Source organism: Schistocerca americana, chromosome 8, assembly GCF_021461395.2.
Source record: "Schistocerca americana isolate TAMUIC-IGC-003095 chromosome 8, iqSchAmer2.1, whole genome shotgun sequence".
Classification (NCBI taxonomy): Eukaryota; Metazoa; Arthropoda; class Insecta; order Orthoptera; family Acrididae; genus Schistocerca; species Schistocerca americana.
This window is the reverse complement of record NC_060126.1, coordinates 398,824,644-398,850,932: the sequence shown is the minus strand read 5'-3', so window position 1 is coordinate 398,850,932 and position 26,289 is coordinate 398,824,644. Positions and strand designations below refer to the sequence as shown.

Here is a 26,289-nt window from a genome sequence, read left to right as displayed (position 1 = left end):
TGCTAAGTGAAGAATGTGCTACTGTGGCTTGTAGTTTTGTGGCCCTCACTCAGTACTGAGTGACGGCCACAACTGCCAGCCAGTGGCATGTCCTTCACTTAGCAAACAAAGACCAAAAACTCAAATCATGTGGTAGTTGTGGAAACTAACAAACATTTAGCCCACAGTTGTGATTTAATGTTAAATAACCAAACACAGCTTAATACTTCCTCTCTTCTAAACTTCACGTAATCCTCTCATTTTCCACTTTCCACACTGTGTGTTCCATTATAATCCTCCATTTTCCCGTATGTATTCATTTCTTTTTATTTTATTATGATTATCTCTGTACTCCGTATATTCAGATGTTACAATTGTTAATTTCTTTTAATTGGCTCTTATATTATTTTCCATGTTCAATACCTCTAGAAGTAATCTTGTCAAGTACTAATTTTGCTTTATTTATTTTGTTTGTTTATGTAATATAAACTATTACATAGGCACAGTTTTTTAGTAGCGTCAATGTTTTTCCTGTTTGCTCCCCTTTATACTGCATTAATTTATGCACAACTTTTTACCTTTTAAACTGCATTACCACCACACTATCAAAGATGACATTCACTGTACGTATGTGGCTCAGTCTAAATGAGTTACATCTTGTCCACTGTTGTTTACAAACATTGCAACTTCATTGACAACATAAGTCAGTTAAAGTTTGGTGATGGCCTTGTAATCTATAAAATGGGTAATTCAGTAAATTAATCCTGTAGAGCATAAGCAATACAGCGCTTTTCATTTATTGTAATGTTGTTGTACAAAGACCTAAGGAAGAGTCAGTTAAAATGCTACTGTGACTAATGGGAGTATGAAGAGATAACAGTAGCATAAAATGAAACAGTGTGGAGGTGGATAGAGGGTTTATAATGCGTGAAAATGTCCGAGGGGGCAGTGAGATACAAACATATCTAATCTGCATGGTGAGTGTTGTGTGGAGAAGCAGGAATGGAATGGAATGGAATGGAATGGAATGGAGTGGAGGTGCAGAAATGGAGTGGCGAAAGATGGAAAGATTAAGAAGAGGTCTGTGGTAAGTACGAAGGGAGAAAGTTCTATAGTTTGAAGGGAGAAGGTTCTGTAGTTTGTTGTCAGAAGCATTGCGATTATAAAGGACATGTTGGAGAGACAGTTCTAATCCTCATTCAAAGAATCTGATGCTCATTGAGCAGAATGTGTACTAATTCAGAAAAACTGCTGCTCTCCTGCCCAGAACCCAGCCCACATTGGTTTTAAATGTTGCTTAGCTCTCCTTTGTCCCTTGATATTCACCACCAACCACTGTTGAGCTTACAATAAAAATTCCTTCCACAAAATACCTCCAGATTTTAATAAGATGCCAGTCTTTTTTCCTCACTAGCCTAGTAGAAAAATGTTATGACACAGCAGCTCTAAACCACTTCTGTTCCCTCCTCAAGAGTGCCAGATTTATTGTGTCATGACACAGCAATCCTAAATCACTTCTGTTCCCTCCTCAATAATGCCAGATTTACTGTATCGTTTTTCCTCACTTATGTTTTCTTTTGTGTTGACTTTATGTGAGAGTACGGTATCATTTATTTATTAATTTTTCTCCTGCCTTTCCTAAGGATTTACAGTGCAGCGTGCTGCGGAACATGGAGGAAATGTCACTTATTCAACTTATGATTCCCTGGAGGAGGCCTTTCGAAAAGAGGAGGTGCATCCAGGAGACCTAAAAGCAGGTGTTGAAATATACATGAATAGGCTTTTAGACCCAATTAGAAAGAAATTTGAGGAAAAAGAGTTGAAGCTCTTAGTGGAGAAGGCTTATCCTCCTCCGGGAAAACAGAGTAAGTTGCCTATAATTCTGTATGTCTGATCTTTTCTGCTCTATATTATTGACTGTATGTATTTGATATATATAATATTTGATTGCACCATCATATTTTGAATGTTGGATTTATTCTTATATTTCACAGACAGGGAATAGATATGAATCTAGCTAGAGTGCTGTGAAGTGGGGGGAGGGTATACCACAAGGCCGTATTTTGCATCCATTGCTTTTCTTAATATATTTATTTGATCCGTCACTAAATATGGTAGGTTTGCAGATGACACAAGTGTCGCCATGAATGACTTGGAATGTAATATAAATGATGCCGAAAACACAGCAGTCAGTAACATTAGGTTGTGGCTTCCAGATAATAGATTACTGTAAAACTGCAACAAAATGCTATTCAAGCTGTCCTCAAACTATGAAAAGGCTGAAAATGTCACAGTAGTTACAGAAGTGCTGCCTTGGCAATTTGTGTGGGAAAGACCTTGGAGTGAATGGTCAACTATCGTCTAGTCTGATATTAGAGACCAGGTAACTTCTTAGCTGCTCTCAGTGTCGATTCCAGAGGTATTAATCCACTGTCGACAACCTGACACTGCTAGAAATAGCTGTCCAGCAGGCTTTTCTAAGGGCATTGTAAAGGGATAATTTGTGGCATCATTAAGGTGCAAGGCACTACTTATAGGACCAGTTGTGTAGGACAGTTCTACAAGTGGGATTTCCAACTTTGCCTTCCCATAGTCATTCAGTTCTTCTTATCCAAACACTTTCATAAGTGAAAATGAAATGATTGTGTGGCATTGTTGGCCAGGAAAGTTCACCCACTGGGTTGCAAGTCTTATTTCAGGTGATGCCACATTGGGCGACTTGCATGTTAGTGATGATGATGAAAAGATGATGATGGCGACACAACACCCAATCCACAAGCGGAGAAAATCTCTGACCTGGCCAGGAATCGAACCCGGGTCCACTGCATGGTTGGTAAACACAATACCACTCAGCTAAGCAGGTAGCCACTTTCATAGGTACTGAGACATGATGTTCTGTCAGATAGTTTTGACTAGGGGAATGGCATTTTCAAGGAAGGGTTTCAAGTGTTACCCACTTTGCCATAACCGTAAATGGTGTAGCACCTATGGTAAGGAGTCCTGTTTAATGCTCTGTATCTGTGGACCATTTCCTAGTTTTTTGTTTCTCCTCTAACACTACAACAGTAACTTGTCAGTTACAATTAGAGTGAAGAAATTGCCAGAGTGGGTTGTGTAGACAGAGTTCAAATTTTCTGCAGATAAGTGTGTTTGTGTTTATTTCAGTCATCGTTCCCATATTTTTTAATTTACCTCAGTTGCATATGAGGGACACTCTTCTACATTTTAAAGCCTTGGTGATCGTTCTGCACCTCATTTATTATTAAAAAACTGTTGTCGTTACCACACCTAAAGGACCTAAACATAAATACCCAAAAAGCACTGAATATCTTAAGTTTCTTAGAGTCAGGTCATGCGGAGCAGGCAGGGCTTCCATGAGATTGCAGCTACACTATGGGTGAACAGTGTACAGATCAGTAATCCCTCCTTACTGGAAGATCATTGATGCTATCTGATAAGTTTCACACTGGTGGAGGTGCAGTGGGAATACACACCAGGTAAACAATGCAGAACAAATTTATTAAAGAACATATAAATAAAAATCTACTCCTTGGAGTAAGTTTTTACAAGAACCATCCATGGTAAATTTGTGGTTATCACTGGATCAGCACAAGTTTGTAATTAGGCACACAGCCCCAAAAAATGACAAAGTTAAAGCCTGAGTTCACTATGGAGTCGTAAAGTTACAACTGGCGATGGCCAGTACCACAGTCCACTGCAGCCTCTGGTATAGATACCACTTCCTGGCAACGTCCGAGGTAGTCACTGACTGCCCCTTGCTGTGTGGCGACTGGTGGTAGTATGGTGTCAGAGATTCTGATATCATTAGTGAGATTTCTAATTGATGGACCATTACTGAAGTCTATGTCTAGTCCAGAGGACTTGAAGAAATCCACTGACCTGGCATAACTTAGCACCAGCCTAAATACCCTTGCAGTGCCAGGATAGAGCTGAATCTATTTCTGGCCATGTGGGCCGATGGAAACAAGCGGGTAGCAAGTCCATGGGACCAGCAATCTCTGGTGACACTCATGCTCCCAGCTGTCAGCCTAGTGGAGGCATGAGATCTTCTGGCTGTCATTTACAGGTGTGACCCCTTTGGCTTCACCGGGTAGGCCACTCGCGTATGCAGATGTGAAAGGGGTTGCTGGTAGAGAGGGTAAAATGGCTCATACACAGCACTATTCACTATTGATGGGATCCGGTTGGACATGGGAGCTTACAGGACCAGCCCCATACCCAGTCTCTGTGCTGAGGCTAGGGATCCACCACTCACTATCTGGTAGCAACTCCTCATTGTGCGTCAGGCATTTAAGATCCTTAGTGTTCCCAGTTCACCATCATACCATAATGTTGCTCATGGAACACTTTTCCTTGAATCAGTTACAAGCAACAAGGCAGTTTGGGATCTGTGTGAAGTATGAGCAGGGCTCACTCAGTATAAGTACAAACCCAAATCCAGGACTGAAACAGACCACCACCTTGGTTACTGCAGAGGCCCAGAGTAATTTTAGATTTAGTGAGATACAGGTGAGGCACCACTTCCACATCTGTTTAAAAGAAAACAGTATTTTATAACATTTTAAAGGGGATGCACAACTATATTGTTGTATTCACAGGGGGGTTTAAACGAGGGGACTCCCTTGACTGCTCTGCTGTTTTCTCTGATTGTGTCCTCAGTATCAGATTACCTCAAGAATTCACTGTGTTTGATCAAGAATTATACAAGATCTTGAGGACACTGGAGCAGATAAGGTGTGTTGCAACTACGGAATTTCTCATCTGCTCATATTGACTGAGTGCCTTTCGCTCACTGTAACACTTGTGCCCAGCAGGTAAAGTAGTCCAAGAATATCCAGAACACCCTTCTCCACCAGAAAAGGCTGGGGAAGGCAGTGTCTTTTTGCTGGGTACCGGGGCACAGAATTATTAATGGAAACTAAATGCAGTTGGCAGATGTAGCAACAAAGGAAACGTGTTGCAGTAACAAGGTGTAGTTCTAACATTTGCCTAGAGGCTATCATCTTACTATTGAGGTACAGTGTCATACATAAATGGGAAGAAGAGTGGCTTGAAGCAAGAGACAATTAGCTGCACGTGGTAAATTCAACTCCTCAGCTATGGCACAGCTCCTTCAAGCCGCACACACAGGATGAGGTCCTTCTCACTCACCTTTTCATAGGGAACAGTCTTGTGACACATGGATTCTCGATCCAGTGAGATGCTTCAGTTCATGGTGCTTGAGGTATGGTGTACAGATCACAGTAAGCCACTTTTTAGGCAGCAGCTAATTTACGTATATATTTGCCCTTTGTTTCAGCTGATAATGACATGAATGAACGTCATACGACTTTTAAGGTTCTGTGACATGTCTAACTTGTTCTCTAAAATTTTAGAGAAATGCTTGTAATGTGCACCTGGCTTTTTTTTTTTTTTTTAAGTGATTAGCTAGCCATATATCCCAGTGCAATTCTTTAAATTTTCCTCATGTATTGTCATAATTGATAGTTTTAGAATATATGACAATATTTATGCTGTCTTAAAGGAGGTGAGCGTATTGTAATTGTGCGGATGAGTGTCTGTGTGGTTGGGAGAGAATGAGTGCACATTTATGTAAAATTAACTCAGACTTGTTTTACAACGTTTACATGTTCTAACCAGTTCATTTCTACTAATTTTCCTGAGGCCACTGATAACCTCACAGTAGATTACCCCCCCCCCCCCCCCCCCACACACACACACACACACACACACACACACGCGTCTTCCATCCTTATGATGGCCTGGTAATCTCAATCTTCTGTATCATGATTGAAACTGGTTCAAAACTCTCATATAGCTCTGCCTTTAAGCATGCATACATACTTCACATGGTGTTTTTTGTCTCCACATGTCTCTCAAGATCTTTTGTTCCTCCTCCTCCAGTTGGATACAGGTTCTCATGCCCAAGGTAGTCGTGTCCATGAGGTCCATTGCGGTATTTTTTATTTTTTATGTATGATGTCTCAGTTTGGTGTTCCTAGACAGGCTTTTCTTTCCATAGGTTGTCTTTGCCTCATGCTGTACTTTCTGCAGCATGTGGGACCTGTGTATTATGCTCTTGTTCTTCTGTAACTTTCCTGTTATGTAGTCCCCAGGTAACAGAAGTTCACATTCTCCACTACTCAGCCTTCAATCTTATAGTTGGTATCTACGTTCAGGACTTCAGTCGACACTGTTTTGAGGTCAGCTTTTGCTGCAACTACAGCAAAATTTTCCAACACCATTTTTTAGTCTTCTTCATTCTCATGCTCATCTAATAATGCATATCACTGGCAAAGGCTAGGCATTCTACTATTGTGTTGTATTTTATTTTGTACCCAATTTGTACATCTTCAGTAACCATGGTTTTGTTCCCCTGTCTCCAGTATTGGACCATTTCATTCAGCAATAAATTGAACAAAATTGGTGACAACTCACCTTCTTTACGAACTTCTGTCTTCAATAATTTGAAGCTTTCCGATAGCTTCAGTACCTGATCCTAGCAGACGCACATTTGAAAATGTTCCATACTAATTTGTGTGTGACTGTGTCCAGGCCTCTGGCATGAAGGCCATTCAACAATACGTTCTTGCCTACAGAATCGTAACATTTGGTAAAGTCCTCGAAAATCACTACTGTGTTTTTATATTTCCTGTGATGTTGTTCAAATATTATTTTGAGTCCAAAAATTTGTTTGATACAGTTCCTTCCGTTTTGAAAGCCAACCTGATAGTCCCCAATTCTTGACTCAAGCTGCTCTTCCAGCCTACTTAACAATATTCTAGAGAGTATCTTGTACCTGGTGTTAAGTGGTGAGATCCTTCTGTAGTCGTGCAGCATCTTCTTGTAAACTTTCTTATGTATTGGAGTGATGATGGCTTCTTTCTTGTCTTTTGGTATATTTCCATTCATCCGGATGCCCATTATTATTTTATACATACTGTCTTCTGTCATCAGATCACTCCGTTTAATTTCCTGAATGCAAATGCCATCACTATCTGCCACCTTGTTTTTCATGAGACCTTTAACTGCTTTTACTGCTTACATTCTGGTGGGTGTATGGCCTCTGTTGTTTTCCCTATTGTGCTATAGCCTTAGCCCCTCTGTAGGTATTTCAGTGTTCAGAAGATTGTTGAAGTACCTTGCCAATTCCTCCGATACATCTTTCTCTTGTGTTTGCTGTTTACCTTCATGTCTCTTCACAATTGGCTCTCTTACTTCATAGCTCTTTATCCTATTCATCATCTCAATAAAGAAGACTCATGTTCTGTTTTTCTTGAATGCATCATCCACTTCATCCAACTATTCATTCCACTTGATCCATATGGCATTTCTTATTATTTTAGCCATTGTTCTTCTCATTTTCTCATAAATCTTCAAGTCCTTTTCTTTCATAAATGTCTGTCATACCCTCCCTCCTACACTCAACACATCTTCACATTCATCTGGCCACCACTTGTTTTTTACCTCATGTTGCTTGTGGCAAGTCATTCTGATTCAGCTTCTGTCCCTCAGTTTTTCCCATGTGTTTTTAACTATGGGGTTCCATGCAGATTCACCCTTGTGTCTGTTCAAAAGTTCTTGTTCTGTGTGTGTTCATCTTTATCATTTTATTTCTGTTTGGTTACCATTTGCATTTAATTTCGGTAAGATAATGGTCAGATTCCATTCTACTGTTTTCTCTGACTCTAATGTTCATAATCTCCCTGTGGTTCTTGTCCCAGATCACTACATGATCTAGTTATCTTCCTCCAATTCTGTTATCTTGACTCACCCATGTTGTCTCCTTAGATGCCTTAGCTTTATGGCTTTATAGTGAATGGCTGTGAGTCGCATCTCATCTCCTTATTCAGCTTGTTCCAGAATCGTCCCACTTCTGTATTGTTGATTCTGTTTTTATCATTCATGGGGGCATATGCATTTATCAGGATGTAGGTTTTGGTTCCTATTTTTATTACTAGCTACAACAGCTTTTCATACATACACTTTTCCCCCCAGGGGGCTCACGGTTCTATCGTGAGTACGTGCGTGGCGAGGGGCCGCGAGCTATTGCAGCCTTACTTCTTTCCAGGGCTGCATTTCCTTGCCCTTCCCCTCCTTTCCTCTCCTCGCTCCTTCCTCTTCGCCCTCTCCTCTCCCTCTCTTGGTGTCCTTGCTTATGTTGGCCCCACTATCCTCCTGGTTATGTTGGTTTTGTGATTTAGTTTTGTTGCGTAATCACCTCATCCTTTTGGCATTTCCTGCTCCCCCTCTGGGGTTTGACCTCCATTACTAAATTTCTCTTCTGTAGTGTGAGCCATTTGGGGAAGAGCACCTTACCTAGTGTCTCCAACGTGTGCCCTCCTAGTTCATTCCACCTTTTCTTTCACGTCGTTGTCTGTTGCTAGGGTGCATAGGCAGCACGGTAGCCAGCCCGTGTTGTGGGGTCGCTATGTACCCTTTCGGTTGAGCCCCTTGAACACACAGGGATCACACTTCTGACACCTGAGCTGTGACCTCCTCGTGTAATCCTAGGAGTGGTTGCTTGTCATCCTGGAGCATCGTAACTCCCGGCAATGGCCACCATACCAGACGGCCCTTGCTGTGGCTCGGTGGCACCCGTGAGGAGAGTCCCTGATCGGAGTGGGTGGTATCAGGGCAGATGCTATGCAAATGAAATGCATATGGGTCCAGAACTCTGGGCTTTCTTCTGCGGCCGTCTCTCTGCGTGGAACTGATTCTTTCAGTGCTGCTTCTCCTTCCCCTTCAGCCTTCCCTTCCATGGCTACCCCCTGGGAGGAGGGTCAGGCCCGTCGTCTAGGGGCAAAACCTTTCCCCCACTATCTGGTTTGCACCAAGACTGATGGGAATACTTACACCAATACCAAACCTTTATTCTTTGTGGAACACACTGAAGACAAGTTTGGCAAATTAGACTCCCTGAGCAAGATGCGGTCGGGTTCATTGTTGATCAAAACTGCTTCAGCTGCCCAGGCTGCGGCCCTTTGTGCCTGTAACCATCTTAGCACAATTCCTGTGTCCATTACCCCCCAGCAGTCTCTAAATATGGTTCAAGGTGTTATTTTTCACAGGGATGTCATCCTTCAAACTGATGAGGAGCTTCGGGATAATAATCTCGGATGGCAGGGTGTTCACTTTGTTCGGCGTGTTCAGAAGGGTCCGAAGGACAATCGCATTGATAATGGAGCCTTTATCCTGGCCTTTGAAGGGGATACCCTCGCTCAGAAAGTACGGATTATGCTTTATCAATGTGATGTGAAGCCGTACATACCACCTCCCGTGAGGTGTTTTAAGTGGTTGCGTTTTGGACACGTATTGCCGCTGTTCGCAGGCCCCTCTCTGTGGTGACTGTGGACGTCCACTCCATGAGGGGAGTTCCTGTGTTCCCCCTCCTGTGTGTGTTAATTGTCATGGCAATCATTCTCCACGTTCACCAGATTGCCCAGTATATAAGAAGGAAAAGAAGATACAGGAGGGTATGTCCCTTGATTGTTAAACCTACGCTGAGGCTCGTAATAAGTATGCACGTCTTCACCCTGTGTCCATGACGTCTAGTTATCCTTTAGTTACATCTTCACCCCTTCCTCCCCCCCTCCTGAACCCCTCTCCTCCCCTGCGGCTCCCACACCCTCTCCTCCAGGTGCCACTTCCCCTCCCCAGCTGGAGAAGTGTCCCACTTCTTAGGCGTCTGCCGGTCGAGGGCGTCCCTCCCGGGATACCCCTTCCAGGCCAAAGGTCAGCTGCCACGCGACAACTGCGAGAACCACTGTCTGTCAGCCCCCAGGTCGCCCGATCTACATCTACATCTACATCCATACTCCGCAAGCCACCTGACGGTGTGTGGCAGGGGTACCTTGAGTACCTCTATGGGTTCTCCCTTCTATTCCAGTCTCGTATTGTTTGTGGAAAGAAGGATTATCGGTATGCCTCTGTGTGGGCTCTAAGCTCTGATTTTATCCTCATGGTCTCTTTCTGTTCCCGATCTTGCTGCAGCTGGCTCCTTTATGCCACACAGCCCTCCTCGATCTCAAACAGAAAAGAAGAAGAAACTTAAGTCCCAGGACCCCAAGAAGGGGTCTTCTCATAGACCAGTTTCTTGCAGACCACGACTTGTGCCTTCTTAATGATGGCTCCCCTACTCATTTCAGTGCTGGTCATGGTACCTTTTCTGCCATTGATCTTCCTCTTTCTTCTCCCTCCCTCCTCCCTTCATTATACTGGTCGCCACATGACGACCTTTGTGATAGTGACCATTTCCCGTTGATTCTCTCGCTCCCTTCCCGCTCCATGATGGACAGGTTACCTCGTTGGTCTTTCCAACCTGCTGATTGGCCTCTATACACTGCACAGGTCATTTTTTGTCCCTCTTTGTCGGGTTGTATTGATGACGTCCTATGTGATGTGTCTGACGCGATCGTACGCGATGCTAGCCTTGCTGTACCGCGCTCATCTAGACTATTTCACCGCCATCAAGTCCCATAATGGAGTACGGCCATTGCCATTGCCATCTGTGATCGCCGTCGAGCTTCGCAACACCTTAAGAGGCATCCATCCGTTGCCAACCTTATAACCTTTAAACGCCTTTGCGCTAAAGCCCATTATTTAATCAAACAGAGCAAACAGCTGTGTTGGGATCGCTTTGTTTCTTTCCTCGGTTCTCCTGTCCCTATGTCACGGGTATGGGCTACACTTCACTCTCTCCAAGGTTGCCATCGGCAGTCCACCCTCCCATGCCTTCACCTCCCAGATGGCCTTTGTACGGACCCGTTGATTCTTGCGGAACATCTTGTGACCCATTTTGCAACGGCATCAGCATCAGCCTCCTATCAGGCTGCTTTCCTTCACCGGAAACAGCGGGCCGAAGCTTCCACCTTATGTTTTATCCCTTGTCCATCAGAATCTTACAACGAACCTTTTACTGAATGGGAATTTCTTTCCGCACTTTCTACTTCTCATGATACGGCCCCTGACCCAGACTCCATTCATAACCAACTGCTTCAACATCTCAGTGCTCCACAATGCAACATCTTCTCCAGGTGTTTAACCATATTTGGCTCCAGGGTGACTTTCCTTCTCAGTGGAGAGATAGCATTGTGGTTCCTGTCCTTAAGCCTGGTAATAACCCCCTATTTGTTGAATGCTATCAGCCAATTAGTCTGACAAATGTTGTTTGCTAGTTACTTGAATGGATGGTAGCCCGTCGGCTCAATTGGGTCCTCAAATCTCGGGATCTATTGTCACCTTACCAGTGTGGCTTATGAGAGGAACGGTCTCCGATCGATCATTTACTTCACTTGAAATCCGCAGTTTGGCAGGCTTTTTCCCAGTGCTACCATTTGGTTGCAGTATTTTTCAACCTTCACAAGGCCTATGACACAGCTTGGCGCCATCACATCTTACTTACACTTCATCATTGGTGTCTTCGAGGGCCCACTCCCGATTTTTACCTCCAATTCCCGTTCCGTCAGTCGTTCAGGGTTTGGGTTGGTACTGTTTTTAGTTCTCCATGGACCCAGGAGACTGGCATCCCACAGGGTTCTGTATTGAGTGTACTTATTTTCCTCATTGCTATCGATGGACTTGGGGCCTCTGTCGGTCCTTTGGTCCCCCTGCTCTGTGTGTGGATGTTTTCTGCATTTGGGTCAGTTCCTCTTCGATGGCCGCCGCAGAATGGCAGCTCCAGGGAGCTATACGGCATGCCTCTGCATGGACCCCCTCACACGGGTTTCAATTCTGTCCTTCAAAATCGCGGGTGGTCCACTTCTGTCATTGTACTGCGATCCACCCCGATCCAGAGCTCTATCTCGATGCACAACGAATGTCTGTGGTCCCACAGTTTCGTTTCCTAGGTCTTCTTTTCGACAATAAGCTCACTTGGCTGCCCCATATCAGACTTCTGAATGTAGGATGTTTCCATAAACTCAATGTCCTTCGCTTCGTTGCCTACACCTCTTGGGGTGCAGACTGCCATCCTTCTCTGCCTTTATCGTGCTTTAGTTTTGTCTTGCTTGGACTATGGTTATCAAGTTTATGGTTCAGCCTCTCCTTCCATACTACACGTGCTGGATCCAGTCCACCTTTGTGGTATTCATTCGGCCACCGGTGCCTTCCCGACTAGCCCTGTTGATAGTCTCCTGGTTGAAGCTGGGATCCCCCCCTTTCTGTTTAGTGGTCCCAGCTTCTGGTGTCTTATGAAGTCGCTGTCCGTCCCTCTCCTACTCATCCTTCCTACTCTATTCTGTTCCCAGACCACAGAGGTTGCCCACTTGATTCCCGTCCCGGGCAGGTTTACCAGTTGCCCTCCGCCTTGCGTCTCTACGCTGCGATTTTCAGCTTCCTTCTTTGTCCTGTCTTCCATGATCCCCCCCCCCCCCCCCCCCTAATCTCCCTTGGTTAGTTCCTCGGCCCCGAATTCGGATGGATCTCCGCCGAGGTCTAAAAGAATCCATCCCCCCAATGGTGTTCCGTTCCTTTTTCCGCCGAATTTTATGGGAGTTTCAGGATGCTGTTGTTTTTTACGCAGATGGCTCTAAATCTGCTGATCGTGTGGGATATGCCTTCACATCCTCAGTTGGCATGGAAAATCATCTGCTGCCACCTACATGTGGAGTGTTTACTGTGGAATTGATGGCAATTTCACAGGCCCTTACCTTTAGTAAACAGTCCCAACACAACCACGTTTTGTTATGTATGGACTCAATGAGTGGCCTTCTGGCTATTGACCGGTGTTTTTCACGCCATCCCTTGGTCTCTGCCATCCGTGACCATCTTGCAGATCTTCACTGTGGTGCTTGTTCCGTTGACTTCCTTTGGGTCCCTGGCCATGTGGGTATCCTGGGTAATGAGCTTGCTGATTGTTTGGCTGGTGGAGCAGTCACTTAGCCCCCATTCTCTGTAACCCCTCCTGCAGCGGATTTACGGCTTCACATCAAATCCCACTTCGGACAATCATGGGCCAACTCTTGGCAGGGTACCTCCCTGTCTAATAAACTTCGTGGGATTAAGGTGACACCAGGCCCGTGGCATTCTTCCTTACGCCTCTCCCGAAAGGACTCGACCATACTGTGTCGTCTCCGCATCGGCCATACCAGGTTCACCCATGGTTTTCTTTTGCGTAATGAGCCACCCCCACTATTTGGTTGTGGAGCCTTCCAGTCACTAGCCCACAGTTTGCACAGTTTGGTGGAATGCCCCCTTCTTTTGGCTCTGTGTACTAAGTACAGACTCCCCCGCACTTTGCCTTTAATGTTGGCTGACGATTCCCGGGTAGTCGAATGGTTCTCAGTTTTCTGTGGGAAAGTGGTTTTTATTCTCAGTTTTAAGGTGTTTAACCTCACTCTGGCGTTGGGGCAGGGTGATGAGTGTTGGGGTATCTCCCACTGTAAGCTGTTTGGAGATTGCCGACTCCCCTCCCTGGCTGAGATCCTCTTTTCTTCCCCTTTTACTCTATTTTTATCAATTTTTAGGATTGGTTAGTCTCCTTTTCCCATACACACTTCTACATTCCAGCGACTGAACGCTTGTAAGTCGCAGGTGGTCTTGCCTCTACTGCTTCAGAGGTGGGATATTTCCTGCCTCTAGCATAGCGCTGGGGTCCCTCTCTTGCCGATTTACCTCATTTTGTTTTTACCATTGATGACAAGACTGCACTTCTACGTTTTTTAGCCTTTTCCCTTTTATCGTTCTGACTTTTCTGAGATGTCACACTATCTGAATGGACCACATTTGAAACTGTTTGGTCCCTTCAACCCCAATCAACCAACCATCATACACTTTTATTCAGTAACACTGGCCAAATAGTGTCTTCCTGTGTCAAACGTAAAAGGCTGTTGTGTAACCCTGTGACCTGGTCTTCTCTTAATATGATATACCATTCTTACTCTGTTGTGTTCTAATCCTTCTCATCCTTGAATCTCATTTCTTGCAGTGACAAGATAGCAATCCCATATTCCTTTATACTGTCGAGGACTTATTTTAGTTCACCATCTTCGATCTTGGTCTCTATGTTAATGGTGTCCAATTTAAAGGTCATTTATGGTCTTGTCTTTGATGTTCGATTCATTATGGATGCTGAGGTATTCCCTGAATCCGGTAGCCTGCTTGCATTGGTTAAAGTCAACAGGGGATTAAGTACACTAAAGGTAAATTGGTTCTTATCATATGCTCATTGGCTATTTGCCAAGTCAAGGTATTAGTTGAAGTGCTTAGTTTCAGAGGAGTTTTTAATATGGAGGACCAATGTCCTTTGCAGCCAGTTCTTTGGAGTATAGACACTGCACATTAGATTCTGTCACAGCCTTGATACCATAGGTTTTAAGTTTAGGTTCAGACTGAAGAAAAATTCATCCGCCTTCTCGGCTGCTGAGACTCTCACCTTCTTGTGCCAACAAGGCCATAGATTTCCTTCATGTCACCCTGGACAAGTGCCCTTAAAAACCTAGAACGGTTGGCCTAGGTCTCTCAGAGCCAAGTGGGTTTTGCTTTAAAAATATCTACAAGAGTACACTACTTATGAGTCTTAATCATTGTACATCTAAATCTACATGGATACTCTGCAAATTACACTTAAGTGCCTGGCAGAGGTTTCATCAAATCACCTTCATGATAATTCTCTATTATTCCAATCTTGAACAGCATGCGGAAAAAACAAACACCTGTACCTTTCTGTGCAAGATCTGATTTCCGTTATATTATTCTGATGACATTTCTTCCTATGTAGATTGGCATCAATTAAATATATTTGCATTCAGAGGAGAAAGCTGGTGGCTGAAATTTTGTGAGATCACGCCGCAATGAAAAAGACTTTGTTTTAGTGATGTCCACCCCAAATTCTGTATCATGTCAATGACACTCTCTCCCCTATTTTGCAATAATACAAAATGTGCTGCTTTGCTTTGAACTTTCTTGATGTACTTCTTTAATCCTATCTGGTAAGGATCCCAGACTGCACAACAGTACTCCAAAAGAGGACAGACAAGTGTAGGCAGTCTCTTTAGTAAATCTGTTAAAATTTCTAAGTACTTGTAGCTTTCAGTTAACATTCCTTGAACCCACTACTTGTTTCATCATTCTTCTTTGTTCACCAGTTAATTGTTGACGTGGGAAGAAACACATTCTGAGTCTGAGAGGCCCAGCCCATCTATTTGTGTTAACTCTTTCTGCTTTCACACTTTGCTTTTTATATGCCTTGAGAGCAATAAAACTGTGTGAAAATCGCTTGGCAGTGTCCGCTAACTGAGGAAGAAATTAAAAAACTTAGTAGAAAGTTATAATGACAATTTGATTGTAGATTCTAATTTTGTTCCTGAAAGTAATGAGAACATGGAAAGAGAAGTGAGTGACAAACAGCTGAACAGTGAAGATAACATCGTTACTTCTATCAGAAACATGGGTACACTCACTAAGACTATTCTAGATTCTCTATCAACGAGTTTGGTTGGTTCCAGTGAGTCTTCACTTTGTTATTTGTCAAGAAATGGATGAATTAAATGGCTGAAAAATGTTTCCACCCAAAATGTCTGTACCAGCTCTAGCAGTATAATTATGCATTTGCTTGGTGTCAGTGGAGAAGTCAGAAATGCTACCACCATTGTCAAAGCCTGGGAATTGTTCATTGGCAAAGATTTTCTCCATTTGATAATAAAGAGCACAAATAATTACATAGCTCACGTACATCTCTTTATAAAAGTAACTCAAACACTGCAATAAACTTGGAAAAAGAGAAGCTGAGGGTATTTGTGAGTCTTTTGTACATTTCTGGCTGTCTTTATGGATGCAAAATGAATATGGAAGAATTTTGGGACACTTGTGGCACAGGGACAGAAATTTTCCCTCCATGTATGTAACTTCAAGATTTTGTTTTCTTTTGAGATGGGTTAAATTAGGTAATATTTACACAAGAGAGAACATAAAAGTGATAAATTGGCCCATATAAGTGATGTAGGGACACACAAAACACCCTGCAAGGCATTACGCAACAAGTGAATACCTTACAATGGATGAAATGTTACTATCTTTGGTTAATGTTTTAGTTCCTTCAAAATCTGGAAAGTATGAGATCAAAGTATTTTCATGGCAGATACAAAAACATACTATGTACAAAACTTGGAAGTACATGTGGGACAACAACCTGCAGGTATCTTCCAAGTGAGCAACACAGCTGATAATGATGTGCTCAGACTTACAGAGCCAGTGAAGGGAACAGAAGGGACTATACTACCTTTGATGATTAGTTCACAATTTACAAAGGGAACAGAAGGGACTATACTACCTTTGATGATTAGTTCACAATTTACACTTATGCTAGAAAACTTTTTACAGATTGTAAGCTTGCACTTGTTGGAACATTGTGCAAAAATAAAATAAAACAGCCTTTGGAAATCTTGCCTCACAATAAAAGAGAAATACATTACTGCATATTTGGATATAGTGACAATTTCATGTTTGTGTCATATCATATGAGCCAAAGAAATATAAATGTGTAATTCAGTTGTCATCAATACATACAAACAATAAAATCAACAAAGAAATGGTTAATCTGAAGAAGCCGGAGACTGTTATGTTCAATAACTCAACAAAGAGCGGAGTGGATGTGGTTGTTGCCATGTGTTCAGAATATAATGTTGGAAGGCAAACAAGTGTTCATTGTGCGTGTTTTTTAAGATGGCTGGTATGAATGCATTTGCAGTACACAAACCAAGCTCAAGATTAGATATTTCAGTAAGGCTTGTTCTCAAGCAAATGAGTTTGAAACAGATAAAACTACACATGGCACAGAGTGTTAACCAGAATAATCTCCCAAGGAACATTTGCCAGCTGGCAGCACAGCTAGCTTGGATTGCCATTGAGAAGGAAGATGCTCCAGAAGGCATTGTTCTAAATGAAAAGACAATAAAACAAAATATATTTGGAAAAGTTGTGGAAAGTGGCTGCTTCTGTCCCAGTCTTTATTGTTAGATAAAGATTGTGCAGAAAATACAGATCACTAACATGAATAGCATAATGAGTGACAATCAGTTTTCATTAGGTCATGCTACACATTAAAATGTGTAATACTGTGTGTGACAATCCTAAATTCATAACTTATTACGACGCTAAATTTCAAAAACCCTAAAAAGTGGTTTTAAATGTTCAAGAATGTTTTCAAATACTGAATAATTTTATTTTCAGAGGCGTACCACCTTATTTTTTAATAAATGTATGAGAAATTTAAATATTAATAAACACTAAATAAGTGTTCTCAGCAGTGCTGTTGAAAGTTTGTTTTTTTTATTCTGGGATGTAAATAAAATGTTGGGCCCGTCAGATGTTGCCTGTAAGTATGGGTGCTCCTCTCTCTCTCTCTCTCTCTCTCTCTCTCTCTGTCTCTCTGTCTCTCCCTCCCTCCTTTTTTTGAAAAAGCTATAATAGTGTCATTTCTGTACAATATAGTGGCTCTTCTTTTTCAGCATTTTAAAGGGACAGCTCACACAGTCCATTTCTTGATCTAATCAGCAAAAGAATCTTTTTCAGATTTTTTAAAAAGTTGTTTCACTTGCAATCACTTCTAGCACAGCTCTTGGAAATCAGTGTATGCTTCGTTAAGTAATTAACATATGATCTTTATCTCCAGTAACTTGCAGTAATTTGCTGTTTCTAAGTTAACATGGGAAGAATACGAAAAACCAAATGTTTTCTATGAAAATTATGTTATGTAATGTTTCCCAAATATTGACAATATTATGAAAAGGACAAATTGCTATTCACCTTATAGTGGTGATGTTGAGTCACAGACAGGCACAACAAAAAAACTGTTAAACAAGTAAGCTTGTGGCCAAAAGGCCTGCTTCTGCAGTAGACAACACACACACACACACACACACACACACACACACACACAAAATCACTGTCTCTGGTTGCTGAGCCCAGGTCGCCCACATGGCACGAAAGAATTCTGCTGCAGAGCCACTCGAAAAATCATCCTTACTTTAGGGTATTAAAAGCAAGGAAAAAACTTGAAAGTCAGTTTTCTCAACAATTTTTTGAAACTACATCAAACTGCTTTGAAACACTGATATTTGGTTTTTGAACTTCATGTGCCATAAATATAACAAAATTAGAAACATCCAATTGCCGTGTGTTCTCCTTGTTAGCAAAAAAATATATTCATTGATAACCTTCATGTATGTGCTTTAGATGTCATAGTACAATAGCCTCTTTTATCTCATTGTAAACATGCTCCATGTATGAAAATATTGTGTATAATTTATATGTTTTGTTTCAACTTAAATTATTTTTTTCTTTTACTAGTCCTGAGTATATAAATTATTATTTACAGAGTCTCCTGTTGATGATGTATCGCCACAGCGCCTTGATATCCGTGTTGGAAAAATAGTTGAAGTTGAGAAGCACCCTGATGCTGATGCCCTTTATGTTGAAAAAATAGATGTTGGTAAGGATATTATCTAAATTTCCTTCTATAACTACAAGATCATTCTACAGTCAAGGGAAACTGCCACTTAGAAACATACATCTGAAATAAGCAGAAACAAACGATAGCACAATCAGTGCCTTACAGAACCAGCAGTTTGCTCATCCAGCAAAAGAAAAAAATGGGTTGATGGGAACACTCATTCTTGAATGAAGTATAAAAGTCACTGTCTGACTTTGGTGAGGGGAAGTAAATTTGTGACTACCCTTTTGTTCCATGTTGCTGTGTCTTAAGTTCTTGTTACATATGTTTGGTTTTATGACCAGGCACAGTTGAATGAAACAACACATCCTCATATAATTTTCTCCTCTTTAATCATTATTAGTTTTAACTAAAGTAATTAATGAGTTAGTTCTTCATATTCAAAAGAAAATTCACTTGAGAAAACTATAAAATAAAATGAGAATGACTAATCAGAACTTACCTTCAGGAGTTGAAATTCTAAATACTTTGAATAGCTGTACATAAAAGTGCAAGAAACTTGACTTGTTTCGCATTCCTGATGGCTCTGCTTCATCGTGGGATTTGCAAAATGTGTAAATGAAAGCAGGAACCTAAAATCATTGTATTAACATACAGGGTGTACGTAAAGTCCGGAAATATTTTCAATTATTTATTGCACAAGAACTAAACATTTTACAGATGTCATACATATTGCATTATGAAGAGAAACTCTGAATTTTTTTTACATATATTCGATATGCGAACCATGAGTGACCCAGCAGATGTCAGTACGGTAATCGAATTCTTGCCATACCCATTCCAGCATGGCATCATCGACTGTGGCAGTCACTTCCCGTATTCTCTCCCGGAGCTCTGCTGCATCATGTGGTAGAGGCGGTACATACATCAGTTCTTTAATGTGTCACCACATGAACGACACATCAATTTATTTGGACTCCTTATGAATGTCTCTCGTATGCGCTCCACATTCACTTCACTCACACTGGGACATCTGCTTCTCTTTGCCAGGCATAAGCAATCCGTTGTAACAAATTTGTTGTGCCAGTGGTAAATGGCCTTACTTGTTGGTGGCTTCTTACCGTACTTGGTTCTAAACATCCGTTGAACAGCTGTAGCACACTTGTTTTTGTCAAACTCCAACACACAGAAAGCTCTCTCCACTCCTAAAATTGCCTTGTTTGCGAGTAGCGCTGACTGTCGGCAAACTAGCAAACTACGCCATGGCAGTATACATGAAAAAAAAACTTTCAGGGTTTCTCTTAAAAATGACATTTGTATGATATCTGTACAATGTTTGGTTATTCTGCAATAAATAATTGGAAGTGTTCCCAGACTTTATGTACATCCTGTATATGTAAGACCGAGAATTTTAAGTAATTTATTGTTTCCACTGTATCCAGAATGCTACATAACTTGAATTACAAACTTCTGCCAGGAGCTACGTTTTAGCAGAGGGAATTGTGTGACCAGCTGAGAAATTGGACATCCATTCATAACTGTCAGAAACATCTACCTAAATAAATTTTATTGATTTTGTGCACACTATTTAGTATGCTGAATTTATATTGAGTGGTAGTAAGTCCAAAATGAGCTGTTCTAGTTTACCTTTCCTGCAGTTTTCTTAAACTACTGTGGATAAGTGTTATAATGGTCCCTTAAATATGCTTTGGTTGCTTCCTTGTTCCATTCTCTACAGCTGAGGCACTATTCCATCTCTAACAATATCAAAATCAACAAAACTTTAAACCCTCACCTTTCCTTTTGATATAAATTCTTAAATTCTCTCCTTTCTCTTGTTTCATAGGTCACAGAATAAGCTGAATGTTTCATTAAATGCACATTTGCTTTACTGACATTTTACCATCTGTATCAACTCGTTGTATGTGTCATCATGACATTAAGGTTTCTACACCCCCTTGGCGTGGCGTGGAGGGGGGGGGGGGGGGGGGCTGGTGTTATAGTCAGGACTGGAAAGCGGCGTGGGCTTGTAATTAATGTAAAGTACTCAGCCATGGAAAAAGAAACTCTGTCAGTTCATTTGCTCATGGGGATTACATGATGAAAATTGTCAGGGGGATGACAGAAGATAACTCCAGTAGCCCTAGAACCGTTTCGAAGAAGAAGGGAAAAATCAAAGATAAAGGAAATCACGGCTCCGAGAGCCCTCAGTCTGACAAGTCAGTTGATTTTGCCACGTGATTTGATTTGCAAGGCAGCTTTACCAACAACAATTTGGCCTATTCCAGTGTCATGCAGTCGATTGTCATTGCACCAGCTGAAAGGCAATAGATTAAAAAAAAAGTGGCCCTTTATAAAATTTAAATAATAAAAATTACTGGCATTCATGGCCTAGGCAGGGACAGGAAGGGGGGAGGGGCGGTACCTTATACATCTCCTCCCTCTCCCTGAAAGAATTCACCATGGGTGAATTTGACAGTCTCAGTGGTATCTTAAATCCATGGGTAATAATATTTTAATTTCATTTCATAATTAAAGTCTTTAAATTTGAGTATAACTATTACATCACCATGCAGTGACCATAGTTGTCAACAAAGACTCGTATCACTGGTGGCATTACAAAGGTAGCTGAAGCTGGTTTTAGAGGTAGCTTTAAGGAGTACAAACAACTGAAACAGTCGTATGATTTTTAATAGAATAGGGATCATGTGACATTGAAAGACCTCACGTCAGACTACAGTGGTTTTTTTATCCCCCCCCTCCCCGACCCCTCCCCAGGCGATGTCAGCACTCAGTGCCAAACGTCCTTGTAGTGACCAGGTAACCACCAGGGTGGCACCAATTGGTTGCCAACTTGACAATAGGGCAGATTGAAATTGCTGAACAGAATTTTGAAACATGACAGTTTATTTAAATATAATCAGGAATAGTGGAAGCATCATAAGTAAAATTTATTTAAACTTTGTTAGCACCATTAATTATGTCCTATAATTAAACACGTGACACTGAAGCAATACTTAATGATCAAATCAGCACAATAAAAAAGACTATTGTTTTAAATTAGACAAATACAAAACAATAGTTTTAATTAAAAGAAAATAATCCTAAGTCAGCTTACAAAATTACAGTTAGTGACAGTAGAAGACAAATGGTCAGCTGGAGTGGCTGTATGTGTTCTACTACATAAATTGCAAGTGAAATATCATATACAGTCACACTTACTATCAGAATAGCAAACAGGGTGGAAGTAACTGCTCGAACAGTTACATTAAGTAAAATATGGGGGAATGCCATAATATGGGCGGCACCTCCATCTAGTGATTTGTTGCTGCTCCTATGCTAGCTAATCCAATGAATTGAAAAACTGAGTGTTGTAAGTATCAGGAAGAACTGATAAAATGTGCACTGAGATATCAGTTAAATTCTCAAATGAATAGCAGAAATGGTTCAATAGTGGCAGTCAAAGTTTCTTTCAACTGTACAGAGAACTGTAATTGAGGTCCCAGGATACAGCAGTGAAAGACATTGAATAGTACTCTGCTATTATGCAGCATTACTCAGTATGCATGTGGAGTAAAATACTGATTGGAACACACAAGGAAAGCCAGAATGGGGGATAGGATGGCATATAACTAACTGATACTTATGCAGAAGAACAGAGATTGTGTTAATTCGACTATCAGTTGGGAACAAGTCTAATTTGTTATGCATATGTTCCAAGAAGAAACGGAGTCCTAAAAGATGCTGAATTGTGTTGCCAATGATACATGGAGACCATGTGCGTGGAGCAGTTCTGGGTTACGCCTATCCAACGGCGGTTGGATGATAGGTGGATCAGTTCAGCAGAAAGTGGAATCTTATTTTTTCAAATTCACAACAGTGCAATGGATTTCTCCACAGCACTGGCTTGTATCTGCACTTTTGTAATGCAAATTTTCAAATTTCTTAAACTTTGAACATAACTTTGCCATACTGGACAAATTTGGAAACTATGTAGCATCAGTGTCTAAACATAGCAAAATAATTTGAACGTGTAACAAAACCATTCATTAGTAGAGGCAGATAATAAAATGTAGAGGAATAAGTGAATAAAAGACAATGAAACAAGACTGTAAAGGGAGTGCCGGTTAATTTTGGGATAACAGGGGCATGTAACCCAGAAATGTCAAAGCAGTGATGCATTACTAGCACAGGAATCTGTTACTTGTGTGGAACTGAGGTACAACCACATTAGAACACAGAGTGGCACGCATTGGAGAAAAAGGTATCAGCTCTGTGGCTAGCATTATTTGACGAAAGCCAGATGTCTGTATGGAGAGGTTATTGTCCACTGCAACAATTTAGTGGGGAATAAGTTCTTTACAAGCAGTAGTAATATGAAACTAATATGCTTAAGAACCCATATAAAACCAAAGGCAACTTTACAAGAATAGCACAAATGCAACACTTGAGCAAAATATTCTAGCTAATCTGAGCCCAATGAGGTGAAAACGCACAGCAGAATTATCAATATGGCTAATCAATAGATTTATGTATAAAATATTGACTCTTCCTCCCACCTAAGACTTATGATAAAATTCATTGTCAATCTATAGATTTTAAATTATATGGAGGAATAGAATGTAAATTGAAGCGATGAGAACTTAGCAGTTAATATGTAACAGGTTTAGTGAGCATTGGATTTTGTACAGAAGGGTTCTCTCTTGAGTTTTGCTGGAAGTTTTTTCTTTTCTTCTTAGTTGCAAATTCTGCTACAAAAGGGTACAATGCTTCTCTTAGACAGGTGTAGATTTTGTGTTAAATTTATTTCAGGTTGTTCATTTTCGTGGTATGCTGTTATTTCATCAGTATTTACTTCATGCACTTTGGTGAGTGTGGTACCTCAGGGAATTTTAACATCTCTGCTTCCAAAATTATCTACGCTCACTGGCAGAAGCACTGTGCTTCACATGAATCTGTCTACTCTAAAACTTCATTTCTTGTCAATGAATCCACTAAGAAATTATCTCCCCCCCCCCCCTCACACACACACACACACACACACACACACACACACACACACACAAAATAATCATTCTTTACTTCCATCCAAATGATTTTGCTTATACCACCCAACATTTTCTTGATTGTGTTTAACTTCAAAACTGAGAAATGTGGTTTAGTGGCTTGTTGGAACACGGCCATTCATTCTCGTCTCCTTCGCATCCTTATAGTGGGAACACTGCCAAACTGGTAGACATTTCCTCAATTTGGACTTCTCGTATTGGTAACCAACAGTGCATTGAAAATAGTGCAGAGAATAGTTGCCTAAAGTGGCATTGAAATTGTGATCATGGTTTCAAACCACTTTGAACGTGAACTGGTACTTCCTTCCGTTGGTTTCCGGTCCCACATTTTGTGAGCCTTTGGGTAAATTATCTTTTTTTCCCCAATCCACTCAGTCTGCAATATGGTGGGAGTAATTCTTGATCATGTGTAGGTTTAATGAATGAAACATTCACTTACGCTCATGTATCAGTGATTATGTTAGACAGTATACTGTTGATTGTGCCTTGCAAAGTTGAATTTGCCACTTGAACAAGTCCCTATCTCTCTTACTGGATTCACGTCGCCGAAGAAGAGCAAGGGGTGGTGGCAGGACCACTCCTGTACACGTTTCCCAAATTCACATTCCATTGGCCATCTTGATAATCTATTTTATTAGCTGAGTAATGCTTTAGAGACTGAAAGTTAGCTCTCTTGCATCCAATCTTTCTACAGTAGGTACTTGCTGGTGCTAAACACTCCTGAGCTTTGTGACCTAGGCATTTTTAACTAGTGGAGTGTGCTTTGGTAAAGAATGCATATCTAGAAGAGTGTGGGTCAGTCCTGTGAACAATTAAATGTACAAAGCGGGTTCTTTCTTCACTGAGTAGTGCTTCATCCCTTTCATCATTTTCCTTGGTACGTATATATGACACGATACAACTCTTATTTGATCAGCAAAATGTTTTAAATACTCTGTGGAATTTTGGTGTAGGGCAGAAACTTTGTCCCTATAGTAGCTAACACTGTGCTTATTTCCATATCAATCCACTAGCCTTTTTGCAAGAACATCAAATGTCTTGATATTTTTGAGACCTCCCATGGAATTTACATAAGTTGTGGCTCTCCTTGCAACTTAATCTTAGCAACTCCTACCAACATTTTGTTACTCCATGCAGGTAGTTCCTCTACATCTATTAAATTTTGTATGAAAGTGTGGATATTTTGCCCTGGTTTACCTGAAAAGGTGGGAACTGGCAAACCCATTGCAACAACAATTATAGGCCAGGACGGGACTGACTGTGTGAACCCAGGAGATGGGGAAGCATGGCTAGCTGTGGGCACAGTGCTGCTGTAGAGTTGCATTTACTAATGCCTCATTAAAATGCCCTTGCAGATCTTCATCCTCCTCACTAATTGATCCAGCCTTGCTTGCATGTCAGGATCCATTTCCAGTCGTCCCTGTGACATGATGTTGTGCATCATTTTAAACTACACAAATCGTAACACACAAAATGTCCTCAGCAGCAGCTCTTGGGAATGTCTCCAGCAGGCATTGGACCATGCCAGCGTCTTCTTCCTAAAATTGAAGCTCGTGACTTACATTTGTTGATGGACAAATGGCAGCGATACGGTGGTGGGGTAGTGCTCATTCATCGTAACTATGACATGGCCTTGCGCAAAGGTAGCAGAGGCAGACGGCTTCACACAGTTGCTGCAGCATTGGCAGCTATGGGTAGACTGGGCCAGGCAGCCCAAACTGAATGCACTAAGCAGTTGTCTGTTGTCACAGTGTGGAGCCGAACGACCTGCACAAAGTTTTCATGCATCTGCTCATGTCTTAGTAATACGTATGCAGCACCTTATGGCCCAAAAGAGGGTGAGTTTGACGTCAACCTCCTGATGCCTGTTTGTAGACCTCCTCAGGTGCATTGTAAGGTTTGAAAAGTCATGTGGGCTTGTGTCTGAAAAGTCATGTGGGCTTGTAGTTAATATATGGCAATCAGATATATATACCATATCATCAGTTTGTTTTCTTGTGGAAATTGCGTGGTGGGAATTGACAGGGGGGCAAGAGAAAATAACTGCAGTGGCCAGAGACCCATCTTGGAGAAGGAGGAAAATGCAAAGGTAAAGGAACTAAGCCATTTAGTGTCTGGTGTAGGTGGTGGCTCAGAACAGAAGAGAGAAGTGTTCTTTGGTCGCAGCTCAGAGAGCCCTCATTCTTACAAGTCAGGTGATGCTGCGATGCGATTTGATTGGCAGAGTGGCTTTGCTGATGATTCGGCCTATTCCAGCATGAACCAGTGGATCACTGTTGCATCAGCTGAAAGGCAATGGACAAAAAAGTTAAATAACAAAATTTACTCTTATTCAGAGCCTGGAGACATCTTGTACAGAGTACTTACCATTTGAACTGCACCGGAAACATTTATTTATTTATTTACGTTTTCTTTGCGTGGAGCCATCTTAATAATGGATTTTGCAAACATCAGACTTAATATTATGGTTATATTTACACTTATAAGATACACTATATTCTGTAGCTGTTGCTTCTTATGTCTATTTTTTACATTTATCACATTACAACTGATATGCTGATACCTCATGTTACAATCACTATCTTAAAATTCTTTGAAAGAATATAAACATTTTTCTATTAGAAAAGATGTTAATTTTATTTTAAAAACATTTCCCGTGTGTGTTCTTAGAGAGTTTGGTAGGTTGTTATACCAAATCAAACCACTGATATATGGACTTCTATCAGTCATTTGTAACATTGTTCTATTACGGAAATAGTTACACATTGTTCTAGTGTTGTGATCATGTACATCACTGCCCTTGATAGCTTCTGTTGGTTGACTTATAAAAAA

The 26,289-nt window shown here is 41.3% G+C and overlaps 1 protein-coding gene across 5 annotated transcripts in view; it reads left to right on the top strand.

The window, feature by feature from the left end:
* The window catches only part of LOC124544612 (tyrosine--tRNA ligase, cytoplasmic), a 127,016-nt gene that overhangs the window by 63,242 nt on the left and 37,485 nt on the right, over positions 1–26,289 (top strand). For all 5 annotated transcript variants that reach the window (XM_047123209.1, XM_047123210.1, XM_047123212.1 and 2 more), the window contains 2 exons: positions 1,623–1,844; positions 18,317–18,430. In XM_047123209.1, the coding sequence (XP_046979165.1) occupies positions 1,623–1,844; positions 18,317–18,430 (336 nt within the window). The remainder of the gene's footprint in view (positions 1–1,622; positions 1,845–18,316; positions 18,431–26,289) is intronic.